Source organism: Patella vulgata, chromosome 5 (genome assembly GCF_932274485.2).
Source record: "Patella vulgata chromosome 5, xgPatVulg1.2, whole genome shotgun sequence".
Lineage (NCBI taxonomy): Eukaryota > Metazoa > Mollusca > Gastropoda > Patellidae > Patella > Patella vulgata.
In genome coordinates this window covers 9,293,979-9,317,163 of record NC_065883.2, presented here as the reverse complement: position 1 = coordinate 9,317,163, position 23,185 = coordinate 9,293,979, and the positions used below count along the sequence as shown (strand labels likewise).

Genomic DNA, 23,185 nt, shown 5'->3' with positions numbered 1-23,185 from the left:
AGTAAGCTTGACATCCACACTGTGCAAAACCTTGGAAACAATGGTTAACATACGACTACAGTTCTATCTGGAGAGCAACCGACTGATCGACGAAAATCAAAGCGGGTTCAGGAAAGGGCGTTCAACAACGGACCACTTGGTGAGACTACAGCAAGTCATGTCGCAGGCACTCCTCTCTGGGAACCTGTTATGTGTCGTGTTCGTAGATTTAACTAAGGCTTTCGATTTAGTCTGGCTAGACGGGCTGCTCTTCAAGTTAGGACGTATTGGTATAACGGGCATAATGTTTCGGTGGATCAAAAGCTTTCTGAGCGATAGAAGGATACAGGTGAATGTAGGCAGATTCCTGAGTGCCGAGCAAACATTAGAAAATGGCACGCCTCAGGGGTCGGTTATCAGTCCCACTCTCTTCAATATCATGATCAACGACATACAGAAATCTTCCTACCTCGACGCGAAAACTGAGTTAGCTAAATTTGCTGATGACAGTACCATATGGAGGAAAGGGAGGAACTTCTGTGAACTACAAAAGAACATGCAGAAGGCCTTAGACAAATTCATGGCATGGGCAAACGATTGGGGATTCAAAGTCTCGGAGAAGAAAACAGTCGGCATGCTTGTAAGCAGGGATAGAGGGATAAACAGAATGACTCTGTGTATGAACGGGAAAACCATCGAGTTTAAAGACCAAACCAAGTTCCGTGGTGTAATCTTTGACCGAAGGCTGACCTGGAAACCGCACATCGACGAGACAGAAGACAGATGCACCAAAATCCTAAACTTAATGAGGAAAATAACGGGCAGCACATGGGGTGCCAATAGAGTTACATTAATGATGGTGTATCGTGCTCTAATACGCTCTGTATTAGACTACGGCTCTTTGGCCTTCATGAACTGTGCGCCAAAACTCTTAAGTAAGCTTGACACCATCCAATACAAAGCTCTGTGTATTGCGACCGGCGTAGGGCGTGGGACTAGGAGAGAGGCATTACTACAGGAAGCCGGGGAGTTGCCCCTATCCCTAAGAAGAAAAGAACTAGCGACAAGGTATTGGGCCAAGATCTCGCAACTGGGCGAAAGATCCCCTACTTTTGTCAGTCTACAAAAGACAAGATATGTAAGAGATCCTAGAAAGAAAAGCTTCGGCCAGGGTATCAGGGAAACAATCACGGAACTGCAACTGGGGGAGCTCGTGATAAATGAACACGACCCCCCAGCGATCGCCCCTTGGACGCTCCCTATACCGCCGGTTAATCTAGATCTACTACAGAAAATTGACAAGAAAACAACCCCACTGCTGCACGTGCTTTCTCTCTAGAACACCTGGAAGACAACTGGCCGTCTGATGACTGGGACCATGTGTACACGGATGGCTCACGCAATCCTGAAAGGGGCACCAGCTCGTTTGGAATATACCTGCCAAACGGGAAACAGGGAATAAGCAGGAAACTGCCCAATAACTGTTCGGTGTACACTGCAGAGCTTGTGTGGCCATTCGTGACGCTATATCATGGATTTCCCATCAAAAGACTAGTAAGTTCGTCATTCCAAGCGACTCTCTGAGCAGTCTGATTTCAATCCAAAATGACAACTCGGACTCAAGACCAGAAGTCATTTTGGAAATCAGGCAGCTGTACCAGAGGGTTATAGAGAAGGGAAGCAAAGTAGAACTCGTGTGGATTCCATCACATGTCAACATAAGAGGAAACGAGGAGGCAGATCGACTCGCCAATGAAGGTCTCAAGGACACAGCACCACTCCGCACCATTGACTACAGCACCACGGAAATCTACAGTATGGTCAAAAGACAGGTCAATTCAATCTGGGAATTAAATCTCGTTGAACTTGACACATACAGATTCCGGCTGGATGACAAGATCTACACAAAGACAACACTCAATCACCCTAGAAGAGATATTTGTAGACTTATATCGAAGCTAAGGGTGAAAGAGCGGCTACGAGACTACAAACACCAAGTCATCATCTGTGAGTGCGGAGAAGAATGTACCACCAACCATGTCCTGGTAGACTGCGAGGTATACGAGGAGGAGAGAAGGGAACTAGTGAGAACAATGGAGACCAACAACATACCATTCAACACTAAGAACCTACTCTTCCCGAGACCAGATCTGAAACTGCAAATCTTCGAACAAATCCACGCCCTAATGGACACAGTTGGACTAAGTAGAATGGTGAAGTAAGAGGGGGTCACGGTTAGACGGGCCCGGCATCTAAACACTAAACTACATAGGGGATTTATACCAAACTGGCAGGATAGTGGAGTAAGGGGGAGTCACGATCAGACGGACTCGGCATCTAAACACTATTCCACCAAAAACAGACACCAAACCTACAGAATGGGATAGTGGAGTAAGGGGAGGTCATGATAAGACGGGCCTGGCACCTAAACACAAACCCCACAAAGATGACATATACCAAACTAGCAGGATAGTGGAGTAAGGGGGAGTTACGGTCAGACGTACTCGGCACCTAAACACTATTCCGCAAATAAAACTGATACCAAACCCAGAGAGTGGGCCTCCACCTAAACACTAAAGCGATGACATCTACCAATCCAGAAGCAGACGTAATCATCTACCAAACGATATGTTTTATATTAAATAAAGGGACGAACTTCCCACTAAACCAAATCCATGGCCTAAGGCCAAATGGAAAGATTGCAAAATCATATTCTAAAAAACAGGAATCAGCTTCGGCTCTCCTATGTCTTGTCTGCGATATCACTTATGTGGAAGCAGACGTTAAACACCAAGAACGAACGAACGAACGTTAAGTCTTCACTTGAATAAATTATACTTTTAACCTCAATATTGGAACTCTGATTTCTTTTCAAAGGGACAAAATCGCACGTTTATAAATGTAAGAGATAGACAAACACGGATTTAATTTATGCTCGACACTCCACCCTACCTCCTTTTTGGCCAAGTGGAATAGATCTCGAAATCTCTGCAAATGATAATTCTTTTTTAGAAATAGCCTGATATTGACAGAATAAAAAGAGGTTTTGGATACATTTTTGTGGGGCCTCAACTGTATTAGATTGACTACAGTCGAAGGTAACTGTCCATGGGCTGATATATTTATTTCGTCCAGGTTTCGTTCGTTTACAATTGACGTAACTTAGGTAATTGAATCCACACTACCAAGTATTTCATATACGGGGAAACCCATAAAGCTTACCGCTTGATAATCATAAGCCTTGTCATTGAGTCAAGTGGCGTGGTTTCGATTCCAGACTTGTTCGTGACAAGACGTAGGGTCGCCTGCATGGGGTTTCTCCGGACATACCCCCCCCACTCCCCAACACCTGTCAAAGACTCCTGCTGACATTCGAATTATTGAAATGATATTGCACCATATGTTAGTATCAAAATAGCCTAGTGAAGAGGTTTCAATTCCCCGCTTGAACGTGACAAGGCGTAGGGTCGCCTGCATGTTGGTGGGTTTTCTCAGGATCTATCCCCCACCCCCACCACCAACAACTGTCAAAGACTCATGCTGCCATTCGAATTATTGATATAATATTGCCTCATATGTTAGTCTCATAATACCCTAGCTTGTGTGGAGTGGACATTAACATGTCGGCATATAACAGAACGAAGGATTTGTTTTTCGAATTATAAAATAAAACGAAGAATAGTGAGCCCATTTTTATTTTTACAAACATTGTTTGTGCAAAAACATTATGAATAAGCATTTAATGCAAATGTGCATTTTCATGAACAGCAATTTAATTGTATGAAATACTCGACAGAATATAATAAAGTTGAATATGAAAAGGGTTTTAAGAACTAAAGTCTTTCACAACTAAAGATTACCTCGTAAATAGTGTATTTACGAATTATGAATACTAAATATTACCTCGTAAATAGTGTATTTATGAATTATGAATACTAAATATTTCCTCGTAAATAGTGTATTTATGAATTATGTGTAGGATAAAGCACCAGACTGAGGTTATGCTGGGGAAAGAAGAAAGATTAAAGAAAATAAAGCATTAAAGCATCATGAGGGTTAATTTCCCGTTTTTATACGACATAGAATAAGAAATCCTGTTTAACGTTACAAAATGGATCAGCCTTGTTGCGCCTGTTGATCGTCCTGGTCATTTTAATATCCCTGCATTTTTCAAAAACTAGCTGAGATTGTGAACAGGCAGTGAGTTGATCTCTTCCAGCTGCGACGGACAGGCCTTTATAAAACTCCCTTTGATGAGAGTTGTAATAGTGACAACTATGTGGATTGCCCTCATAGACACATTCATATGGTTGCTGATTCCTTTTCTCGCAGACCACGTGGAATTTTCGATTCGTCGGGCCAGATTTTCTGCATTCGGCATATTTACACGTGTATCCGTCTTTAGGATTGTACAGGAATTGACCTTCACACCCTGGTTTCCATGAGGCGTAAACAGTTATCAGCCATCCACATGAAACTAACATGAGGTAAAGATGACATCGATAAATAGATCCCATTTTAACAATTATTCTGTCTCAATCTGAAACATATAATGAGCAATCCATAGAAATTATATAGATATCGCCATGGCAGAACACGCCATTTTGAATAAGTATCTTGATCCCTATAAATCCAAACGGACTCCAATCGTTACATCATCATAAATATTATTTTAATACTAATAAACTATAGTGCCTTTTGTAATAGACATAGAAAAACATATCTCAGAAGACAATATGGAAGTCATCAAAAGTGGCTGATTCATGAAGGACAAAATAATAATCAAAAACCTCCGGACTATGCAGGCACAAAGGATTGTCGATCCATTTCTGCCGTTCGCGGGTTCCACCGGGTATTGTTTACAAATTACAATAAGTTTTTTTTAAAGAATTAATTAGATCACTTCAATATGAGCTTTTATACCCATTTTCGTCTATATTAAGGTTCCGGAGAATGGGTTATCCGATCTTGTCATACATTTAAATGGTAACAAAATATAATATAACAAAGACGAAAATTAATTTAAAATTAGTAAACAGGTTGTCGGATTTGTATTTAAAATAGCTAGGTATCAGAGGGCCACCTTTTCACGTTAAGATAACAACAGCAATGTGGATTTAAATTGATTGACAAATAAGTTGTTTTTACAAAGTCGAAGACCGTTGATGGGATTCAGTTAAAGACTTAACCCCTTTCAGAGGAAGGCTGTCGAACGGAAATTTTAACTAAGATAAAATCCAAATTTTAGTAATTTGATAGGATAACATTAGAATGATTTTAGTGCTTAGCCAATCAAAAATGAAGTATCTTTAGTTAAAATTTCGAGAAACAGGGCCCATATGAAACTGTTACCCCCTCCCCTTCGCCGCCCCCCCCCCAAACACATCAACGACCAAATGTTACCAATCCACTCCTCATTATACCATTGATTACGTGGTTCAATTTTATTTCAACAATTCGCTTGTGCGTGCGTTTCTTGCTTAAAAGCAGTTGAAGGAACCCGTAGGGCCTGGAATAAAACTCACGAGGCTGGCCAGACATACCCCTTGTGACGTACAAATTGAAACCAAGCCACTTGACTCAATGACGTGTTCACCATTCGGTCACTAACTCCCTTATCCCGGTTGGTGCAGACAAGTACGACATTTAACCCCATTTCACTTCATTTCTGTCGACAGTATATGGAGCGAAGAGACCCCGCCCGCTCCTCCCGTCCCCCGCACGACTTACCTTGACAGTATACAGAGAGAAGAGAACCCAACCCCCTTTGACAGTACCGAATCTACGAATAAATTTGCGAAGAAGTCGAGTTGTAACTGGTAACAGAATAAGTCTTCAATAACAATGTATATAAAGTCGATCAGTAACAGATAACAAAATAAGTCTTCAATAACAATTTATATAAAGAAAACATATAATATGATTAACGCAGATTGAATTTCACTCAAATAAAATACAATCCATTACCTTCTGATTCTCGGTTCTCCAGCTCCGAATTTAACTGCAGGAGACTTCCAATGAAAATTACATTTAACTAAATAAAATACAAGATTGTGAAAATATAATCTTTTACTTTGTGATTCTCGGTTGTCCAGCTCCGTATATGACTACCAGAACTTCCAGCGAAAATACAAATTCCCCATGAAGGAAACTATACAAAAAATGATTTCATATTAATCACGAGTTGAAACAGGAAATGTTTGGTTATCAGAATCAACAGGAAATACTTATTTAATAAATCAAACGTTATAAATTAGATGTTGTCTTTCACAATTTGAATACCAATGAAGTCAAGAATTGTGTGGATTTTTTTACCAATACATTCACGGGTATGACAGATTATAAAACATCAAAACTTTTTCCTAATGCTAGGTTCACACTGTCACGCGATGATTCGTTACGATATAGGATTGTCCCTATTGAGTCCACGATGAGATAAGTGCAGGTATGAGCGGATACGTTTCGATGCTATCAACACGATTCCTACGACTGACCTCAACATATGATACGACACGATAGGATCACCACGATTACACTACGATTAAAACCACGATTTCAATCGTAGCGCGAATGGTGATAGTGGGAACCTAGCATAAGGGTATTAATTTTCATTAAAATATTATAAAAAATCCAAGATGGCCACAAAACTCCAAGATAGCAGGAATCGTGATAGTGGGAACCTAGCATAAGGGTATTAATTTTCATTTAAAATATTATAAAAAAAATCCAAGATGGCCACAAAAACTCCAAGATGGCATAAATCTGTTCATTTTGACTATATTGTATGATAAAGTGTCTAGATCAAAGATAATAATTCTGTAGTTTAGTACAAAGGTATTTATAACCATATAGCAATAAGAACACCGTTTTAGATACATACCGCAAAAAGAACATTGTTTAATATGGGGGTCATGGTGGTTAAGTGGGTAACACGCTGGTTCGCTAGCCTGGAGGTCGGGTGTTCGATCCCTGCACTGTCCGCGCCGAGAAAGTTCATTTAGATTTTCCAGCGTGATTTCCCCTTGTCAGTGATGCAGGATAGAGGGCCTGACAAGGACAGCTGTCTAGTCCTGCGGATGGGACGGAAAACCGAGGTCCCGTGTACACATTTGCGTGCACGTAAAAGATCCGTCTTCATTAGCCCAGTTTAGGAGCAGAACAGTAGGACGTTAAACCCCATTTCATTTCATTTCGTTTAATATATGTCAAATAGGTATGCCTTTTTTTGATGATAATAATAATTTTAATTTTCACGTGCCAATTTCATCCAGAAATATAGTGATAGGACCACCCCTTCAAGCTTGAAACTTCACTAGGGCGCCGTTAGAAACAGGGCCGTAACTAGTTCAGAGCAACGAGGGGGCGGGGCGGGAAGTGTTCTCAGGGGTGCTGTAAGATTGGCGGACAATGTATAACTATGGTCGACAAAAGTTTAACGGAGGCGAAAATTTTTGCAGGAGGGGTGGGTCTTCCCCCCGCCCCCTAGTTACGGGACTGGTTAAAAAATGAGGAAGCATCTTATCGTACGTTCTGATCTTCCTTACTCATAACGTGGCTTAATGGTATAACACGTGGGTTTTGATTGTAAGGTTTATCATCGAGTCAAATAGCGTGGTTTCGATTTCTAGGTTCCCCATTAATCATACACCGATATCTTGATCATACATTGTCATCTGTTTCCGTTCAACTAAAGTATTTCCGTTATCTTTGAAGCCCATTGACTCAGAGATACGAGCACACGCCGTGTTTTTTGCAAACACATTCCACATAATGTCGCATAATTGACACCAATATTACAGAGCTTGGCATGTTTATGCTAATGCTAGGTTCCCACTATCACGATTCGCGCTATGATTGAAATCATGGTTTTAATCTTGGGGTAATCGTAGTGTTACTATCAGGTCTTATATTGAGGTCAGTCGTAGCAATCGTGTTGATCGTATTGAAACGTATCCGAACATATCTGCACGTACCCGATCTTGGACTCAAACGGACAGTCTTATCGTAACGCATTGCATGACAGGACTCAGCATAAAGGACTTATAACACGAAACTGCCACACTTTTAATGGTGTTCTGTAATACACATTTTGTTCTGTAATACACATTTTGTTCTGTATTACGTTGTGAAAGATCTAAAATGACCCAAAGTCCAATCACATTGTTTAAATTGAACTTACTATTATGCAAACGATACCGCCAGTGAGGAAGTATTGTATTTGATTAAATCAGTTCAACTGAAATTCACGTGAATGTTCAGTAAAATGATTTAAGGACTTGTTTATTTGTCTGCGCCGCTGTGGCTAAGCGAGTAATGTAGCACCATGGGCCTTCTGTCAGACGTGGAGAGCGGGCGATGTCGGAAACAGGTCGCCACATCCTACATACGACCCATGCATCTTTTCTTACTACAGTAGAATCTGTATGAGCAGCCACTCCTATTCAGCGACATCTCCTTGTAAGCGGTCACGATAAATTCCCCCCGTAGAAATTCTGTTGTTTCATCTCTTTATTCAACGGTCACTTAAAACAGTATTTGTCTATCTCTTATATTTACAAAAAACAGCAAATATAATTTTTAATTATTTAATCGCACACTTATATTTAAAATAGATCAATATTTAATATAGATCAATATTTAATATAGATCAATATTAAAGATTAATCAATATTACAGACCAATATTACAAATCAATATTATATATACAAAATTACAAACCAATCAATATTACAAACCTATTAATATTACAGATAAATCAGTATTAAAGATCAATCAATATTACAGACAAATCGACATTATAAATCAATACTACAGATCAATAACACAGATCAATCAAATACATATCAAACAATATTACAGATTAATATTACAGATTAATATTACAGATCATGAGATCAATATAACAGATCAGTTATATGGAATGCATATGATATTCATGTTACAATAACAATAATTACATCTTCAAAATGATTACCAGATAAAGTTACTGCTAGGGCCAGCAATCTGATATGGGTTAACAGATCGTTGGTTTCCTCCCCAACTTCCTGGATTAAAGAAATTATTTTGACCTGCCCATCTATTTTGTCCAAATCTATTCAACCGTGGATTACCAAATCGGTTAGGGAATCTGTTAAATCGGTTCATTGGTTGATATGGTTGCGCTGGTTGGAATAGATTGTTCAAGAAACCATTTCCAGGAAAAAGTCCACCACCAAAGTTTTGCCTATCCGGATCTGATAAAAAGAAAATCAAAAAACAAAAATTTGAATATTGATAAAAACAATATTGGGATTTCTGGCGTTCAAACCGGGTCTTGTTTATTTTCAGGCCTTACCTTTAACAAACGCCAAGTTCATTCATTTAACCCTGGCCCTTGTGGGGTTTATACCACGTCGTGTGGGAATTACCAACCTGCGCAATGTTTAGATCTATTTTATAAGGACAACTTCAAGGCTGGTAAAAGGTCACGAGATGTGAACAGCGCTAGCGCTAATCCCAACCCTAATCCTGGACCTAGCCCTAACGCTTACCCTCACCCTAACCTACAATCTCGCCAACAATCACGTACTCTAACCTTATTTACATCTCAGCGACCTGGACGAAAATTGAGTAAGCCTTATCAAATAGATCTAGCCCCCGCACAACCGCTATGAAAACATATAACACTAAATGGGCATTTTAGATACTTTTGTTCAATTAAGAGTTGGATATTTCAGATTACAGAACTCACCTTCGTTCGAATTTGCAGCATTACTTAACGACATAGTTACCAAAACAACAATAAACGCTAAAATCATTTCTACTTTCATTTTGATCTGAAATGATTATAAACAAATATTATAACGATGTTAAAACAACACAACCTCTTTAATGGAGTTAAAAATACAAATTTTCATTGGATTTTATATTGAAAATTTTGGGACTGACATCCGGTTAACTTTACTAGTTCCGCTTTAAAGAGACATTTAGGTCGTTTACGTAAACGCAAATGTATACGATCTTTTGTTCCTTCCGGATAACTCTGAATATTTTCCTTGTCATGCCACACTGGAAACAGGGGGCGGATATTGAAAAATTCCCAAATGTTCTTCATAGAAGTCGAATGTAAGTATTCGACTCTTGGACTCACATGAACGAGAATGGTGTGCCTATTCACTCGACTTTTGATTTTTGCAGCGCTAAAACTTAGCTGGAAATATTTGGTTGTGTTTCAGTAATTAAAAAAAGGAACAGCTTACCTGATTTATGGACTTGATACTATTCGAATACTGCTTGCCTGTAGGTTTCTTTGTTGTCTTCTGAATGCTAACTATAGGTTAATTCCGTCCTTATATACATTTAACCAACCAGTTATTTTACCCCTTGATCAAATCATTTCTTTAAGTTATTAGTATGTAACATGGTTTTTATTAAAGCTAAGTATTATAGCATGTATCATTATTATAGACAATATCTTTTCTCATCCATCAACTTGTAAAAATCGTACCGACGTTTTTCTCTCTTTTAAATCTCTTTCTTCCTTTGTGATGTGTGTCATTTCTTTTGGTGTCCACTCAATCCACAAATTTGTTTCCCCTTGTTTGTTTTTTCAGTTGCTTTCTCAAATGGTGAAAAACTGGTACAGTAAATTAGTAATACATTGTAAATTATTATCGTTTAATACTTCAATATTTCAAAACTGAAGCCTGGAGAGAGAGAGAGAGAGAGAGAGAGAGAGATTTGGTTTAATGTCCACTCGACACAAACTAGGTCATTTCGGGACTAACATTTGGTTCAAGTTTATTTCAATAATTCGCTTGCGCGTAGGGATCTTTAGCAGTGGGGGGGGGGGGGGGAAACCGGAGGACCCGGAGAAAAACCCACGAAGTTGGACAGGCGACCCTACTCCTTGTCACGTACAACCGGGGAATCGAAACCCCGCCAGTTGAATCGATGACAGATTTTATGATACAGCGCGCACGTGCAAACCATTCAGCCATCCACCCCCTCCCCCACCCCCTTGAAGCCTGGAATAGTATACGTTTTGTATCTCGATTGGTGAATGAACAATACATGTTTTGAGGGATCTGGTTCAATTAAATGAGAATAGATCGTTGATTTTATAGTATCGTTTAATTGTCTAGAATTTCTACATTCGAGTCTGGCATAATATAAGTTTTATATCGCAAATGGCGAATCAATAGAACAGGTACAATAAATTAAAGATTAGATCATTCCTAGCATTATATTAGGTATGGAAAATGAAACGAAACGAAACGAAAAACGACATAAAATGGGTAGACGGCCAAATAACAAGTCAATTGGTAAATCATTCTGCCAAAGTTACAAGTTAATTTCAGAAGATTTAAAGGGACTATCCCGATTTTAACAGTCTCAGAAATAAAAGTATGTATGACGTTTAAAGATACATTATGGGAGATTTGGTAACGAGTTGGCAGTTCTCACTATAATAGTTGAAAACTAGATAATGTAAAGGCAATTTGCTGAAAATTTCAGTCAAATTGATCCACTATGAACCGAGAACCAAGCGGATGAAAGTTCCGCTTAGCCTCGATCATCATTACTGAAGTCGATAAGACAAAACTAATAGTCTTGATTATCCATTTAATCGTTAATCACGAAGGAAAGTTTTGCAGCAAATCGGACTGTAATCCAACAAATATCGCAGGCAAGTCTTGACATCGAGAGCTGATTATGGTCTGGATAAGTTAATTAATGTCTAATTAATAGTTTTTATAACATTTCAGGCCTAAAGAAAGACCTACAATAGGCCGATTTTGCTCTTGCATAATGTATGTTTAAGAGGAATGGTGTATTTATCTTGTCTTAAATATTGAGTCTTTTTGGACGTGAACGTCAAAACCGCTTATCCGGACACGTAACTCTTTTAAGATTTCGGGTAATTTTTTTCGTCGGGTGACCTGATAATCTATTGCCTTTCTTTTAGAGGTATATACAGTGCATAACCCAGTGCTGTACTTGATATCAAAAGGTAAATGTTACCTACACATTACTTTTATAAAATAAAAGTCTGGTTTTATCCAGACACCGTATAATACAGCTTAGGACATCGGTCTCAAGTTCCTGATAAAGACTGACAGATCTATAAGATTTTAAGGAATTTTTAACACAAAATTAAGCAGTTTTATTCTCAAAAATATAATCGAGATTGGCCCTTTAAACTAAAATAAATTGCACGGACCAGAAGCTATTTGTATGAAACATGTTTTTTGTTAAATGTAAGTACTATACCTGTTTCATCATGGTAGACAACTATGATTTCTATAATGGTCATCCATCACCTTATAAAAAATTTACCCGACTACTTAATCGTTTTCAATCTTTGTCTTTGTGATACATGTCAATTGGACCATTTCTGATTTTCTGTATTGAGGCCTCACACAAGTTTTCCTTCTCAAATTATGAATAAATGATAATGTTAAAACTGGTAAAAAAAAATAGAAGTTTCATCGTTAGACTAAATAACCTGCTCTAATACGTCAAACTCGCTCCTACGTCACTCCTTTTTCTGACCTTCGGATGAGACAAAAAACGGAGGTCCCGTGTATACATTGAAATGCACGTAAAAGATCCCTTGGCAGTTGGAATTCTATATAAGAGTAAGCGAAAGTGCCCCTACCCGGGCAAAATTTCCCTCATAGCACACTGTGTGGCGTATGCCCGGCTTCATTAGCCCAGTATAGGAGCAGAACAGTAGGACGTTAAACCCCATTTCATCATCATCATTTTTTTTTCTGACTTATATATAGAAGTCAGAATCAAAGCCATATACAGGGCTTTGGTCAGAATAGCGCCATGACGTACGAACACGCCTGACGTCATTTAGAGTAGGTTATCCAGTTTACTTCATCATTAACTCGTTTCGATTAATTATTTTCATTTTCAATATTGAGGGCTGACGTAGTAAAGATTCGGGGGAAAAAGAAATGAAAAAGATATTAACGTGCTATAACTAGCTACTTGTTTCATTTATACCGCGTTACGTTTGGTAAATTATCGCAACAGGTACAGGCTAGATACATCTACTCATCTTCTTTATAAAAAATGTTAATGAGAAGGAGAAAAAAGAGGGGTGTGTGTGTATGTGTAGGAGTGGGGGGGAACGCCCACTCGCCACAAACTCCGTTATATCGGGAATTTTAGTTAATTCTCTTGCGCGTGTGTGTGTGTGGGGGGGTTAATAGATGTCTAAACTCCCAGCTGTTGCATTAGTCTAAACAAGGTGTAACAAAAGCAAGAATGAAATGAAATGAAATGAAATAGTGTTTAAATGTCATACTGTTCTGCTCCGAACTGGACTAATGAAGACAAGCATACGCCACACAGTGTGCTATGAGGGAAATTTTGCCCGGACAGCGGCACCACGGCCTACTCTTATATCGAATTCCATTTGTCAAGGGATCTTATACGTGCACGGACCTAAGTTTTTGGTACCATCCGAACGACTAGACAGCTTTCCTTGTCAGGCCCTCCGTCCTGCATCACTGACAAGGGAGAACCACGTCGAAAAATCAGGATGAACTTTCACGGCCAATGCAGGGATCGTACACCCGACCACTAGGCTAGCGAGCCAGCTTCTTACCAACTTAGCCACAATGATCCCCAAAAAGCAAGAATCAAATTTTCAGTCGAATGCTGGTCGAAACTCTTGCAGGGTATTCCTATTCTTCACAATGCTTGGGTTGCAAACCTACACAGACAGGCAACTTTTCCAGTGTGGCCTCGGAATTAATCATTATGCATAGATTTCGAACGGTAGCGTAAAAATGAACTGTGGTGTCACCCATTCCGAAACCACCGAGTCCAACGCAACCCTCTTTTATATTGTGTGTTGAGTATCCCCGATTGTAATCAACGTAGTTAACTGTACATAACAACCCATAGTCATTAATTTAAACCCGGCGTGGTTCCCCCTTGTCAGTGATGCTGTCTAGCCATTCGGATGAGATGAAAAACCGAGGTCCCGTGTAGACATTGGAGTGCACGTAAAAGATCCCTTGACAGTTGGAATTCGATATAAGAGTAGGCCGTAGTGCCGCTGTCCGGGCAAAATTTCCCTCATGGCACACTGTATGGCGTATGCCCGTCTTCATTAACCCAGTTCGGAGCAAAACAGTAGGACGTTAAACCCCATTTCATTTCATTTCATTTCATTTCATTAATTTAAACCCTGATTGAATCTCACATTAAAATATATGCCTATTGTAGGTCTTTCTTTAGGCCAGAAATGTTATCTAAATTATTAATTAGACATTAATTAACTAATCCAGACCAGAATCAACTCTCGATGTCATCACTAGACTGCGATATTTACTGGATTTGAATCCGATCACCTGCTCAATGCTCATTGATGATTAAATCCAAAAATGGATAATCGAGACTACATTTTCTTATCGTACCGACTTTAGTAATGTTGATCGAGGCTAGGCCTAAAATTCAAAAGCTCATATCTCGGTTTAGAGGGGATCACTTTGACTTAAATTTTCAGCAAATTCGCTTTACATTATCTAGTTTTTAACTATGATCATGCGAACTACCAGCTCTTTATCTAATCTCCCATAATGCATCTTTAATAACAATGGATTATCCGGTAAAAATACAACAAAGGGTTTTAAGTGTATAAATTTAATATTAACAGTTTTTAAAATACAATAAAGGGTTTTAAGTGTATGAATTTAATATTAACAGTTTAAACATTTACATAAAAAGTGCAATAAAACAATACTATTGTACGCATTGTTACGTTATATTTATAGCACGGCTTTCATGCGTAACCGGTTTAACCAGAGGCCGCAGGGCGAGGGGTAAACCTGTTCACGAATGAAGCGTGCTATAAATGACTTGTAAAATTGACACCTGCTCAACATGCTTGTTGTTTTTGCACAGAAAACCCACCCCACTTCTCTATATGATTTCTAGTCTACTAAAACTAGTGTTAACCAGCAAAAGTGTGCAATAACATTGAACATGTCTAGTTATTGAACGCTTAATAGTGATCAAACTAGACCTACAAAGGAAAAAGAGACTATACTAGGGGATGTGTGTAAACCACCTCAAAAAAAAAACCTACCCGAAACAAATACCCATAAAACCAGACCCGATCCCAAACAAAAAGCACACATATCAGAAAAAAAGTACTGCTTGGAGAGAGAGAGAAATGGGGTTTAACGTCCACTCGACACAAACTAGGTCATTTCGGGACTAACATATGGTTTAATTTTATTTCAATAATTCGCTTGCGCGTAGGGGTCTTTAGCAGTGGGAGGAAACCGGAGGACCCGGAGAAAACCCACGAGGTTGGACAGGCGACCCTACTCCTTGTCACGTACAACCGGGGATTCGAGACCACGCCACTCAATGACAGACTTAATGATACAGCGCGCACGTGCTACCAACTATGCCATCCAACCCCCCGTACTGCTTGGAATGGTCGGTCTAACGTCAATAACTTTCGTCAGTCGAACATCGAATTTAGCACTAGTCCCATAGTCCAATACGGCTTTTTGATTGTAAAATGAACTGAATAGTAATGGCATGAAAAGAGTTTTAACTTCCTACTGGGCGAAGGAAGACGGTAATTAGATAGTTATTGAGGGGATTGATTTCATATAACCATTAATCTAGTTAGGATTGATCAATCTGAACAGTTTTAGTTGATTGTGCTCTTTGTAAGGTTGTTTCCTCATTAACGAAATAAAGAATTTATTTATAACTTAATCTAAATAATGCATAATTTAGTTTGATTAATATATATAATTGATATTTATCGAGGAATAATATTAATATATAACGCTTTTACTTGTTTATAAAGTATAATCATTGTTATTACAACATATTTATGGCCCACCTATATAATCATAAATAAGACAATAAAAATTAATATAATTTTACTAGCAGGATACCCGGCTTCGCTCGGGGGTCATAACTCCGAAACCGGAAGTGGTAGACTAACGCCACCTGGCCTATATTACTCCCCGGTCCGAGCTACCCCTATACCCCAAATTTCAGACTCGGGGCAGACCTAGTGTAGCCGCCAACCCCGAACAGACAGACAGACAAACAGACAGACAAACGACAGTCACAAATATTAGTATAGAATATTCAGATATCTGTTTTTAATTAAGAGATGGTAAACTGTATTGACCAATTTAAATACACGTAATAGAGATATACTGTTTAACTACCACCAGACATGTTATGATATGCGAGAGAGAGAGAGAGAGTGGGGGGGAGAGAGAGAGAGGGATGGGTTTAAAGTCCACTCGACACAAACTAGGTCATATCGAGACTAACATAGTATGGTTCAATTTTATTTCAATAATTAACTTGCGCGTAGGGGTCTGTAGCAGCGGGAGGAAAACGAAGGGCCCGTAGAAAACCCACGAGGTTGGACATTCTACCCTACTCCTTGTCACGTACAACCGGGGAATCGAAACCGCGCCAGTTTACTCAATGACAGACCTAATGATATAGCGTGCACGTGTTAACCATTCGGCCAATCCACCCACCTTGAAATGAAACATAGTTTATTTATCTTCATAACATTCCAGGTTAAAAGACCTTATATCATATGATAAGTGGTTCAATTTTATTTCAATTATTCGCTTGAGCGTAGGGGTCTTTACCAGTGGGTAGAAACCGCAGGACCGGGAGAAAACCCACGAGGTTGGACAGGCGACCCTACCCCTTTTCAAGTTTAACCAGGAAATCGAAACCTTTTTGTTTAAAGAATATATTATGGTGACGTGCAAGATCTTATACTAAAAGGTAAATTATTCCATAAAACAGGGCCTGAAAACCAACAGAGCGCCGACGACAATAAGAGAACAAAAGTTATGCAGTTTGGGGTTTTAAATGTAGTTAATTTAATGCATATGCATACTATTCGACCTGGTACATGCGGGTTTAAAACGTATTGTTATTAACATTTAATTTAAGAAGATCTCAACATATTAATACTTGTATTATTAATCTATAACTTCCTGTAATATTGATATATCAAAAGGAGCATAAAAGGTTATTTAAATTTAAAACAGGTAATACATTAAGACAGAAGGATAGCTATCCGTGTTAGCGATTTGAAACACGAATTAAGTACTATAGACACGTGATCTAAGCAGACCCGGTGCAATAAATTATTTTTCCGTGCATTATAAAAGTTGACCGATTTTAAACCTCTTACGGCTATTTCCATTTCAGCACGAAATCCGCCAGGAAATGTTATTGAGTTATTCATTATGAGTTGATGTTGGCCTATTCCCTTCCCTAATCAAGCGAGGTCATTTCATACTATTGAGTCTTCGCCAGATTTGATGATGATGATTATGTAGACCCATTAATGTAAGATGAAGACCCAAAACGTTCTCTCCATAATAGTTGAAAAATAGATAATAAAAAATGAATATTTTGAAAATATAACATTTGAAGGCAAAATAAAGGATATGGCCCTTACATAACGTATCATTCAATCTATGTCAGAGTCTAAGATACTTGATAACAAAGACTGTGCATCAGGGAAAGTATCACCGTGGGTGTTATATCTGGAACAGATAGTATTAACAACGGAATCGTAGCTGACCTCTCCCATCTGTAATACGGCCTGAATCATTGGTAGTTCGCTAAAACCTTCTGGGTTAAACATTGGTGGTAGAGATTGGGTTATGTGACTGTCTGCAGTAGCAGTAGTAATTGCAGATTCTGGAAAATGGGTGTTGTTTACGGGTAAGCTTTGAAGTTGCGGAAGGTGGGCTTGAGGTGCAGCAAGTTGGCTTTCAACCTCTGATGAATGAATTTCAGGTATGCTTCGTTGGTGTGATAGATACGCTTGACCCTCGGGTGGTGAACTGCGAGATGATTGTGTATGCGGCTGTTGGTCTACAGAATCGCTAAAAGGTTTTGCCAAATGAAAGTGTGGCGTTGATGAAGCCCCTTCTGGAATCTGTGAATTGCTGGAAGACGTAAACGGTGACTTACGATGCTTAGGAAGCGAACCGTTACTACCAAATGTACCTTTACCAAGATTCAAAGGATCAGTATTTCTTTCTTTACTTGATACGGTTGGTGCAATTGGAATAGTCTTCTGGGTCCCTGCCTTTTTCTTCTTCCTCCAGTTTTTAAGCTCCCTTTCAGACGAAGTCTGGGAATTGCTAGCCCCGGTCACTTGAGGGGCTTTCAGTTTTTGGTTGGTGTTCCCATCATGTGTTTGATCAGTCTTTGTATTGTCCGTTTTTAATTTATTTTTCTCCATTTCGCTATCGGACGATTGTAGCCTCTGTCTATGTTTATGGCGGCTCTTCTTTGTCTTCGGTGAGACATTTTTTGAATTCAATTGGTTTGGAGGGGCAACATCAACATTATCTATCCCATCAGAAACATCTGTATCAGTATTTGAAGAATAGATTTGTACAAAGCTGTTGTTGAATTGCCCTTTGCATGTGGATGTGATCTGATTATGTGGTACTCGTGACCTGTCCCTTTTGCCTGCTTTAGTAGGATACCGTATTTCAGACGTATTTACATTATCGGCTTTAGACGATTCGTTAGTCGATGCTGCTGTCCCAGTCACATTCTGATTTCTGGATGCCCTGGTTTCACTTAGATTAACAAGTATTTCACCTATTTTTGTTGTTAGAGATTGTTGGGCTAGGTTCGACAATGGGCTTGATTGATTTTCCGTGTAAGGATGTATAAGAGAGTTTATGTTTCTACCAGAGGTTTGGACACTCCAACATATAATGAAATAACACCCAGGACGAAACCGTTTGTGTGTGGCAACAGGGTCCGTGTCCATTTCCCAATCTCTCAAAATTAAACCGCAATGATAACAACTCATCCGATCAAGTGTTCCAAGATAGAAAAACCCAGCTTCGGCAATAGACTCAAAAGGGGGGAGATTTAGTCGATATTCTTCTTGTACAGTCCTAACTGATTCTAATCTGTCCACAAACTTAGAAAACTTTGAAAAACGCGGCAATTTTAAATCTTGGGTGTATCCAAGATGCTTTAAGTACATGCAGTCTGGTCCGTATCTGCTGTGAACTTCTAATGCATCATCATTAACAGTCCATTGAACAACTTTTTTATTACAGTAATCACACTTAACTCTGTCTGCCGTACCAGTATATCTGTAAATATAAAAGAACAAATTGAATTATATTAACTATGTAGTCTCATGGATTGAGTAGTAGTATCAGACGTTCTAGAAAGTAATGATATCCTATTACATGCAAGACATTGATGACCTATAACTAAATGGGGAAACACAGTGATTCATCAAAGCACTGGCTAACTAATCAGGAGATGCGGCGTTCAGTGTTGGTCGAGCAAGTTCCCCGAGATTTAAATTGCCAGCATGGTACGAAATCCCGAGGTAGCATGCACACCTTGTCGGTTGACTATTGGATTTCGAACAAAGAGTAAACCATAGCACAACCCTCTTCATTGCTGCTGTAGAAAAGTGGGACGTTAAACCATATTTCATTTCACTGACTGGGGCCATAGAAATTGATCAGGTATTTCATGTCATTTTGGAATTTCGGATTTTTAATTCTATTATAGCGACCATTAGTATCAGTGTAGTTTATTTGATAGTCGGGAAATCACGACTCTTACATAGATGGTCAAACACTTGTAATAAATTTAACTGAACTCTTGAGACTTTTCATTCGTCTAATGTTATAAACGCGATACTGTTGAACTGATTACACGACGACAAATTAAATGATGGAAAAGAAATACCAGCATCCTCGACAACAAAATACTTAAATCTTTCATTATTAGGGTGTCTGAGCTGTATCGTCGATAAAACAGGAGCACGTGTGGGTGAATACCTTTAGTTTTGCCCATCATATGTGAAATATTTGGGTTAAATGATAAGTTGTTTTCCCACACTATGACAATCGCAACACGCCATTCAGAAATCGGGGGGGGGGGGGGGCGAATGGTTAGCGCGTCCGCGTTGTATCATAAGGTCTGTCATTGAGTCAACTGACGTGGTTTCGAATCGCCTGTTGTACGTGACAAGGAGTAGGTCCGCCTGTCCAACCTAGTGGATTTTCCCCGAGTCCTCCGGTTTCCTTCCGTTGCTAAATAAGCCTACGCGCAAGCGAATTATTGAAATAAAATTGAACCGCGTTAGTCCCGAAATGACCGGGTTTGTGTCTAATGGACGTTAAACCCCATTTTTCTCTGTCTCCCTGTCTCTTCAGAAATCCTGACAGGTTTCCCACTTTTCTCGACGATACTTCCCAAATCGTGGATAATCCACTTTGGTATTCACGTTCAGGACCTTGGTTTATATCGTGATGGCCACACCTTGCAATCTTTTGGTTCTTGACACCTTTTGATGACGAATGTGAGATAAAAGTGCAATTGAATGACTGTTTTGAAATATTTTACTTTAGGTTCCTTATAGAATGCACCAGGCAATTTTATTGTTAGAGTTATTTATGCTACACTTTCAGTTTAATTTAATTTAATTTCTTCCCTTCTGACCTGGTTGGCTGAATTCGTCATCTGTTGGACAAAGGCACTCCGGTGACCTCAAACTTATAAAGAACCCTACGCACAAGCGAATTATTAATATAAAATTGAACCATGTGTAGAGTAGACGTTAAACCCTACTTCGCTCTCTCGTTATGAAGAAAAGGTACAGAATATGAATGATGTGTGGTCTAGCATCGTCACCTGTAAACATAATATAACAGTTTTCTTCAAACAGCTCCTCGTACTCTTTGTCAAAATCTTAATATTGACACAGGCGTCGTCTTGTAAACTGCACACGTTTTGCAATGTCAATTATTGTGAAATAGATTTTCCGGCGTTGTTCCCCCTTGTCAGTGATGCAGGACGGAGAGCCTAACAAGGACAACTGTCTAGTCGTTTGGATGGGACGAAAAACCGAGGTCCCGTGTAGGCCTACACATTGGCGTGCATGTATAATTTCAAACCACTTTTTATACTAACTTAACATTAGTTTAGAATACTGACCACTTATATGATTTAATGACAAGAATTGCCATTACTAAAAGGCCTAGTTTCATAAGTCAACTGTATCAGCTTACCAGTGACATATAATAAATAACACAGTTATCTTTCTGTGAAGCATCGATGTATCAAACGTAGCATAAACAGACAATGCTACTTATCAAACCATAATCAATACTTCGATGTAATGAAACCAAAAAAAAAAAAACCCATGACTTCTGGGTATCACCGCTTAGTCAAAGCAGTATTTACCCACGGGGGGCTCATCTATTAAACGCCTACACCAAGTTTGAACAATATAACCTAATGACAAGCAGAATTATTCTGTCACGAAACGTGACTAAAGCCGGATGATCACGAAACGTGACTAAAGCCGGATGACTTTCACATGACTAAAACATCATTGCCCCATGACGATCACATTATTGAACAAACAATCTACGCCAGAGGTGTATGCGATGTACATTGTTATAAGTTATCAAGGCTTTATCATCCAAGGGTGTGTATACTTGTTATGAGTTACTAGGGTTTAATCATCCAAGGGTGTGTATACTTGTTATGAGTTACCAAGGTTTAATCACCCAGTAGTGTCTATAGCGAAATATTGTTATATGTATGTAACTAACACGGAGACACTTTCATATGTTATGAAACAACATTAATAGTGGTTTATAGCTCTTAAAACTATTAAAGTATTATTACCATTTGATTTTAGTATTCCGTATTCATAGCCCAGTCGGGCGTTAAATCCCATTTCATTCTGTGTATTAACGCGATCGGATTAAAACACAGATCCTATTTTAATGAGAGAGAGAGAGAGAGAGAGAGAGAGAGAGAGAGAGAGAGAGATGGGTTTAACGTCCACTCGACACAAACTAGGTCATTTCGGGACTAACATATAGTTTTTAATTTTTTTTATTTCAATAATTCGCTTGCACGTAGGGGTCTTAAGCAGTGGGACGAAACCGGAGGACCCACGAGGTTGGACAGGCGACCCTTCTCCTTGTCACGTACAACCGGGGATTCGAAACCATATTTTAATAAGATTGTCTGTATTAACGCGTATTGCGTGACATCATATACCAGGATCCTGTGGACTAAATATAGTAAAATGCAGCCATTGCATTGGTTGAGAGTTAAATCCTAATATAAATCTCAGTTAATGGCCAATGAAAGGGCAGAATTCTTAAATGTTTCAGTTTAAGGTTTTCATGAATAAATCCATAAACTAACCACGTCAAGAAATGAAATGAAATGAAATGAAATGGGGTTTAACTGTTCTGCTCCTGACCTGGGCTAATGAAGACGGGCATACGCCATACAATGTGCTATGAGGGAAATTTTGCCCGGACAGCGGCGCTACGGCCTACTCTTATATCAAATTCCAACTGCCAAGGGATTTTTTGCCTGCATGCCAATGTGTACACGGGACCTCGGTTTTTCGTCCCATCCGAACGACTAGACACCTGTCCTTGTCAGGCCCTCCATCCTGCATCACTGACAAGGGGAAACCACGCCGGAAAATCTGAATGAACTTTCTCGGCCAATGCAGGGATCGAACACCCGACCTCCAGACTAGCGAGCCAGCGTCTTACCCACTTAGCCACGTGATCCCCACCACGCCAAGAAGTCCATACGTGGAATATCATCTTTAAGAAGCTGTGGGGATTTTGTTTTTCAATTCTACGTCCTGGACTAATTAAAATAATATAATATACTTTGACTATTACCTGAATCCAGCAACAGCTAATTCAATATACGATTTCGGAGAAGTCCAGTCACTGTACGATTTTAGTCTCTGTGTCAGTTTGTGTTGATCCAATACGATCCTTTCCCATGTCATACTAGTTAATAAAAAGCAGGTCACCCTGCAATGTGAACACAGAGATCCATCTCCTTCTTACGTCGAGAATAAATTAGGAATGAATGCACTGACGGTGACACGCATTATTACTATAATTAAACTATAAATAGAAATGAAACGGGTTTTCCCAATACTTTGAACTACCCATTTTAACATAAAAGGATATTATCTGATTCTGCTTCGGAAGCCTCGTGAATCGACAACTAGGTATTTTGTATTTGTATTGGAAATAAAGCAGCTCTATGAGAAGAGGAATAGGAACAAGAGAGAAATTAGCATTAAGGTAACACGGCTCTCATAATTATTACGACGGACAGATATAGAGTCCAATTTATT

General features: G+C 39.1%; 1 protein-coding gene and 2 long non-coding RNA genes across 3 annotated transcripts; all 3 read right to left on the bottom strand.

Annotated features, from left to right (window-relative positions):
* Positions 1-3,658: 3,658 nt before the first annotated feature.
* On the bottom strand, positions 3,659-6,145 carry LOC126822469 (uncharacterized). Its single transcript, XR_007680833.2, has 2 exons — positions 5,947-6,145; positions 3,659-4,519 (listed from the first exon to the last, which is right to left on the bottom strand). It is a non-coding gene; the product is annotated as an uncharacterized LOC126822469 (long non-coding RNA).
* Positions 6,146-8,887: 2,742 nt separating this feature from the next.
* LOC126822475 (uncharacterized) lies at positions 8,888-10,447 on the bottom strand. The gene is made up of 3 exons (XR_007680838.2): positions 10,218-10,447; positions 9,710-9,794; positions 8,888-9,212 (listed from the first exon to the last, which is right to left on the bottom strand). It is a non-coding gene; the product is annotated as an uncharacterized LOC126822475 (long non-coding RNA).
* A 6,955-nt stretch (positions 10,448-17,402) lies between these two features.
* Positions 17,403-22,910, bottom strand: LOC126822439 (uncharacterized). The gene is made up of 2 exons (XM_050551353.2): positions 22,716-22,910; positions 17,403-19,124 (listed from the first exon to the last, which is right to left on the bottom strand). Exons 1-2 carry the CDS (start codon positions 22,826-22,828, stop codon positions 17,465-17,467), a joined length of 1,773 nt encoding a protein of 590 aa, XP_050407310.2. The 5' UTR covers positions 22,829-22,910; the 3' UTR covers positions 17,403-17,464.
* Positions 22,911-23,185: the final 275 nt, after the last annotated feature.

Coding starts and splice junctions, on each gene's coding strand:
- LOC126822439 (XM_050551353.2), bottom strand. CDS start 22,828: ATGACATGGGAAAGGATCGTATTGGATCAACACAAACTGACACAGAGA. Junction 19,125..22,715: donor TTAGCTGTTGCTGGATTCAG/GTAATAGTCAAA, acceptor TTATATTTACAG/ATATACTGGTACGGCAGACA.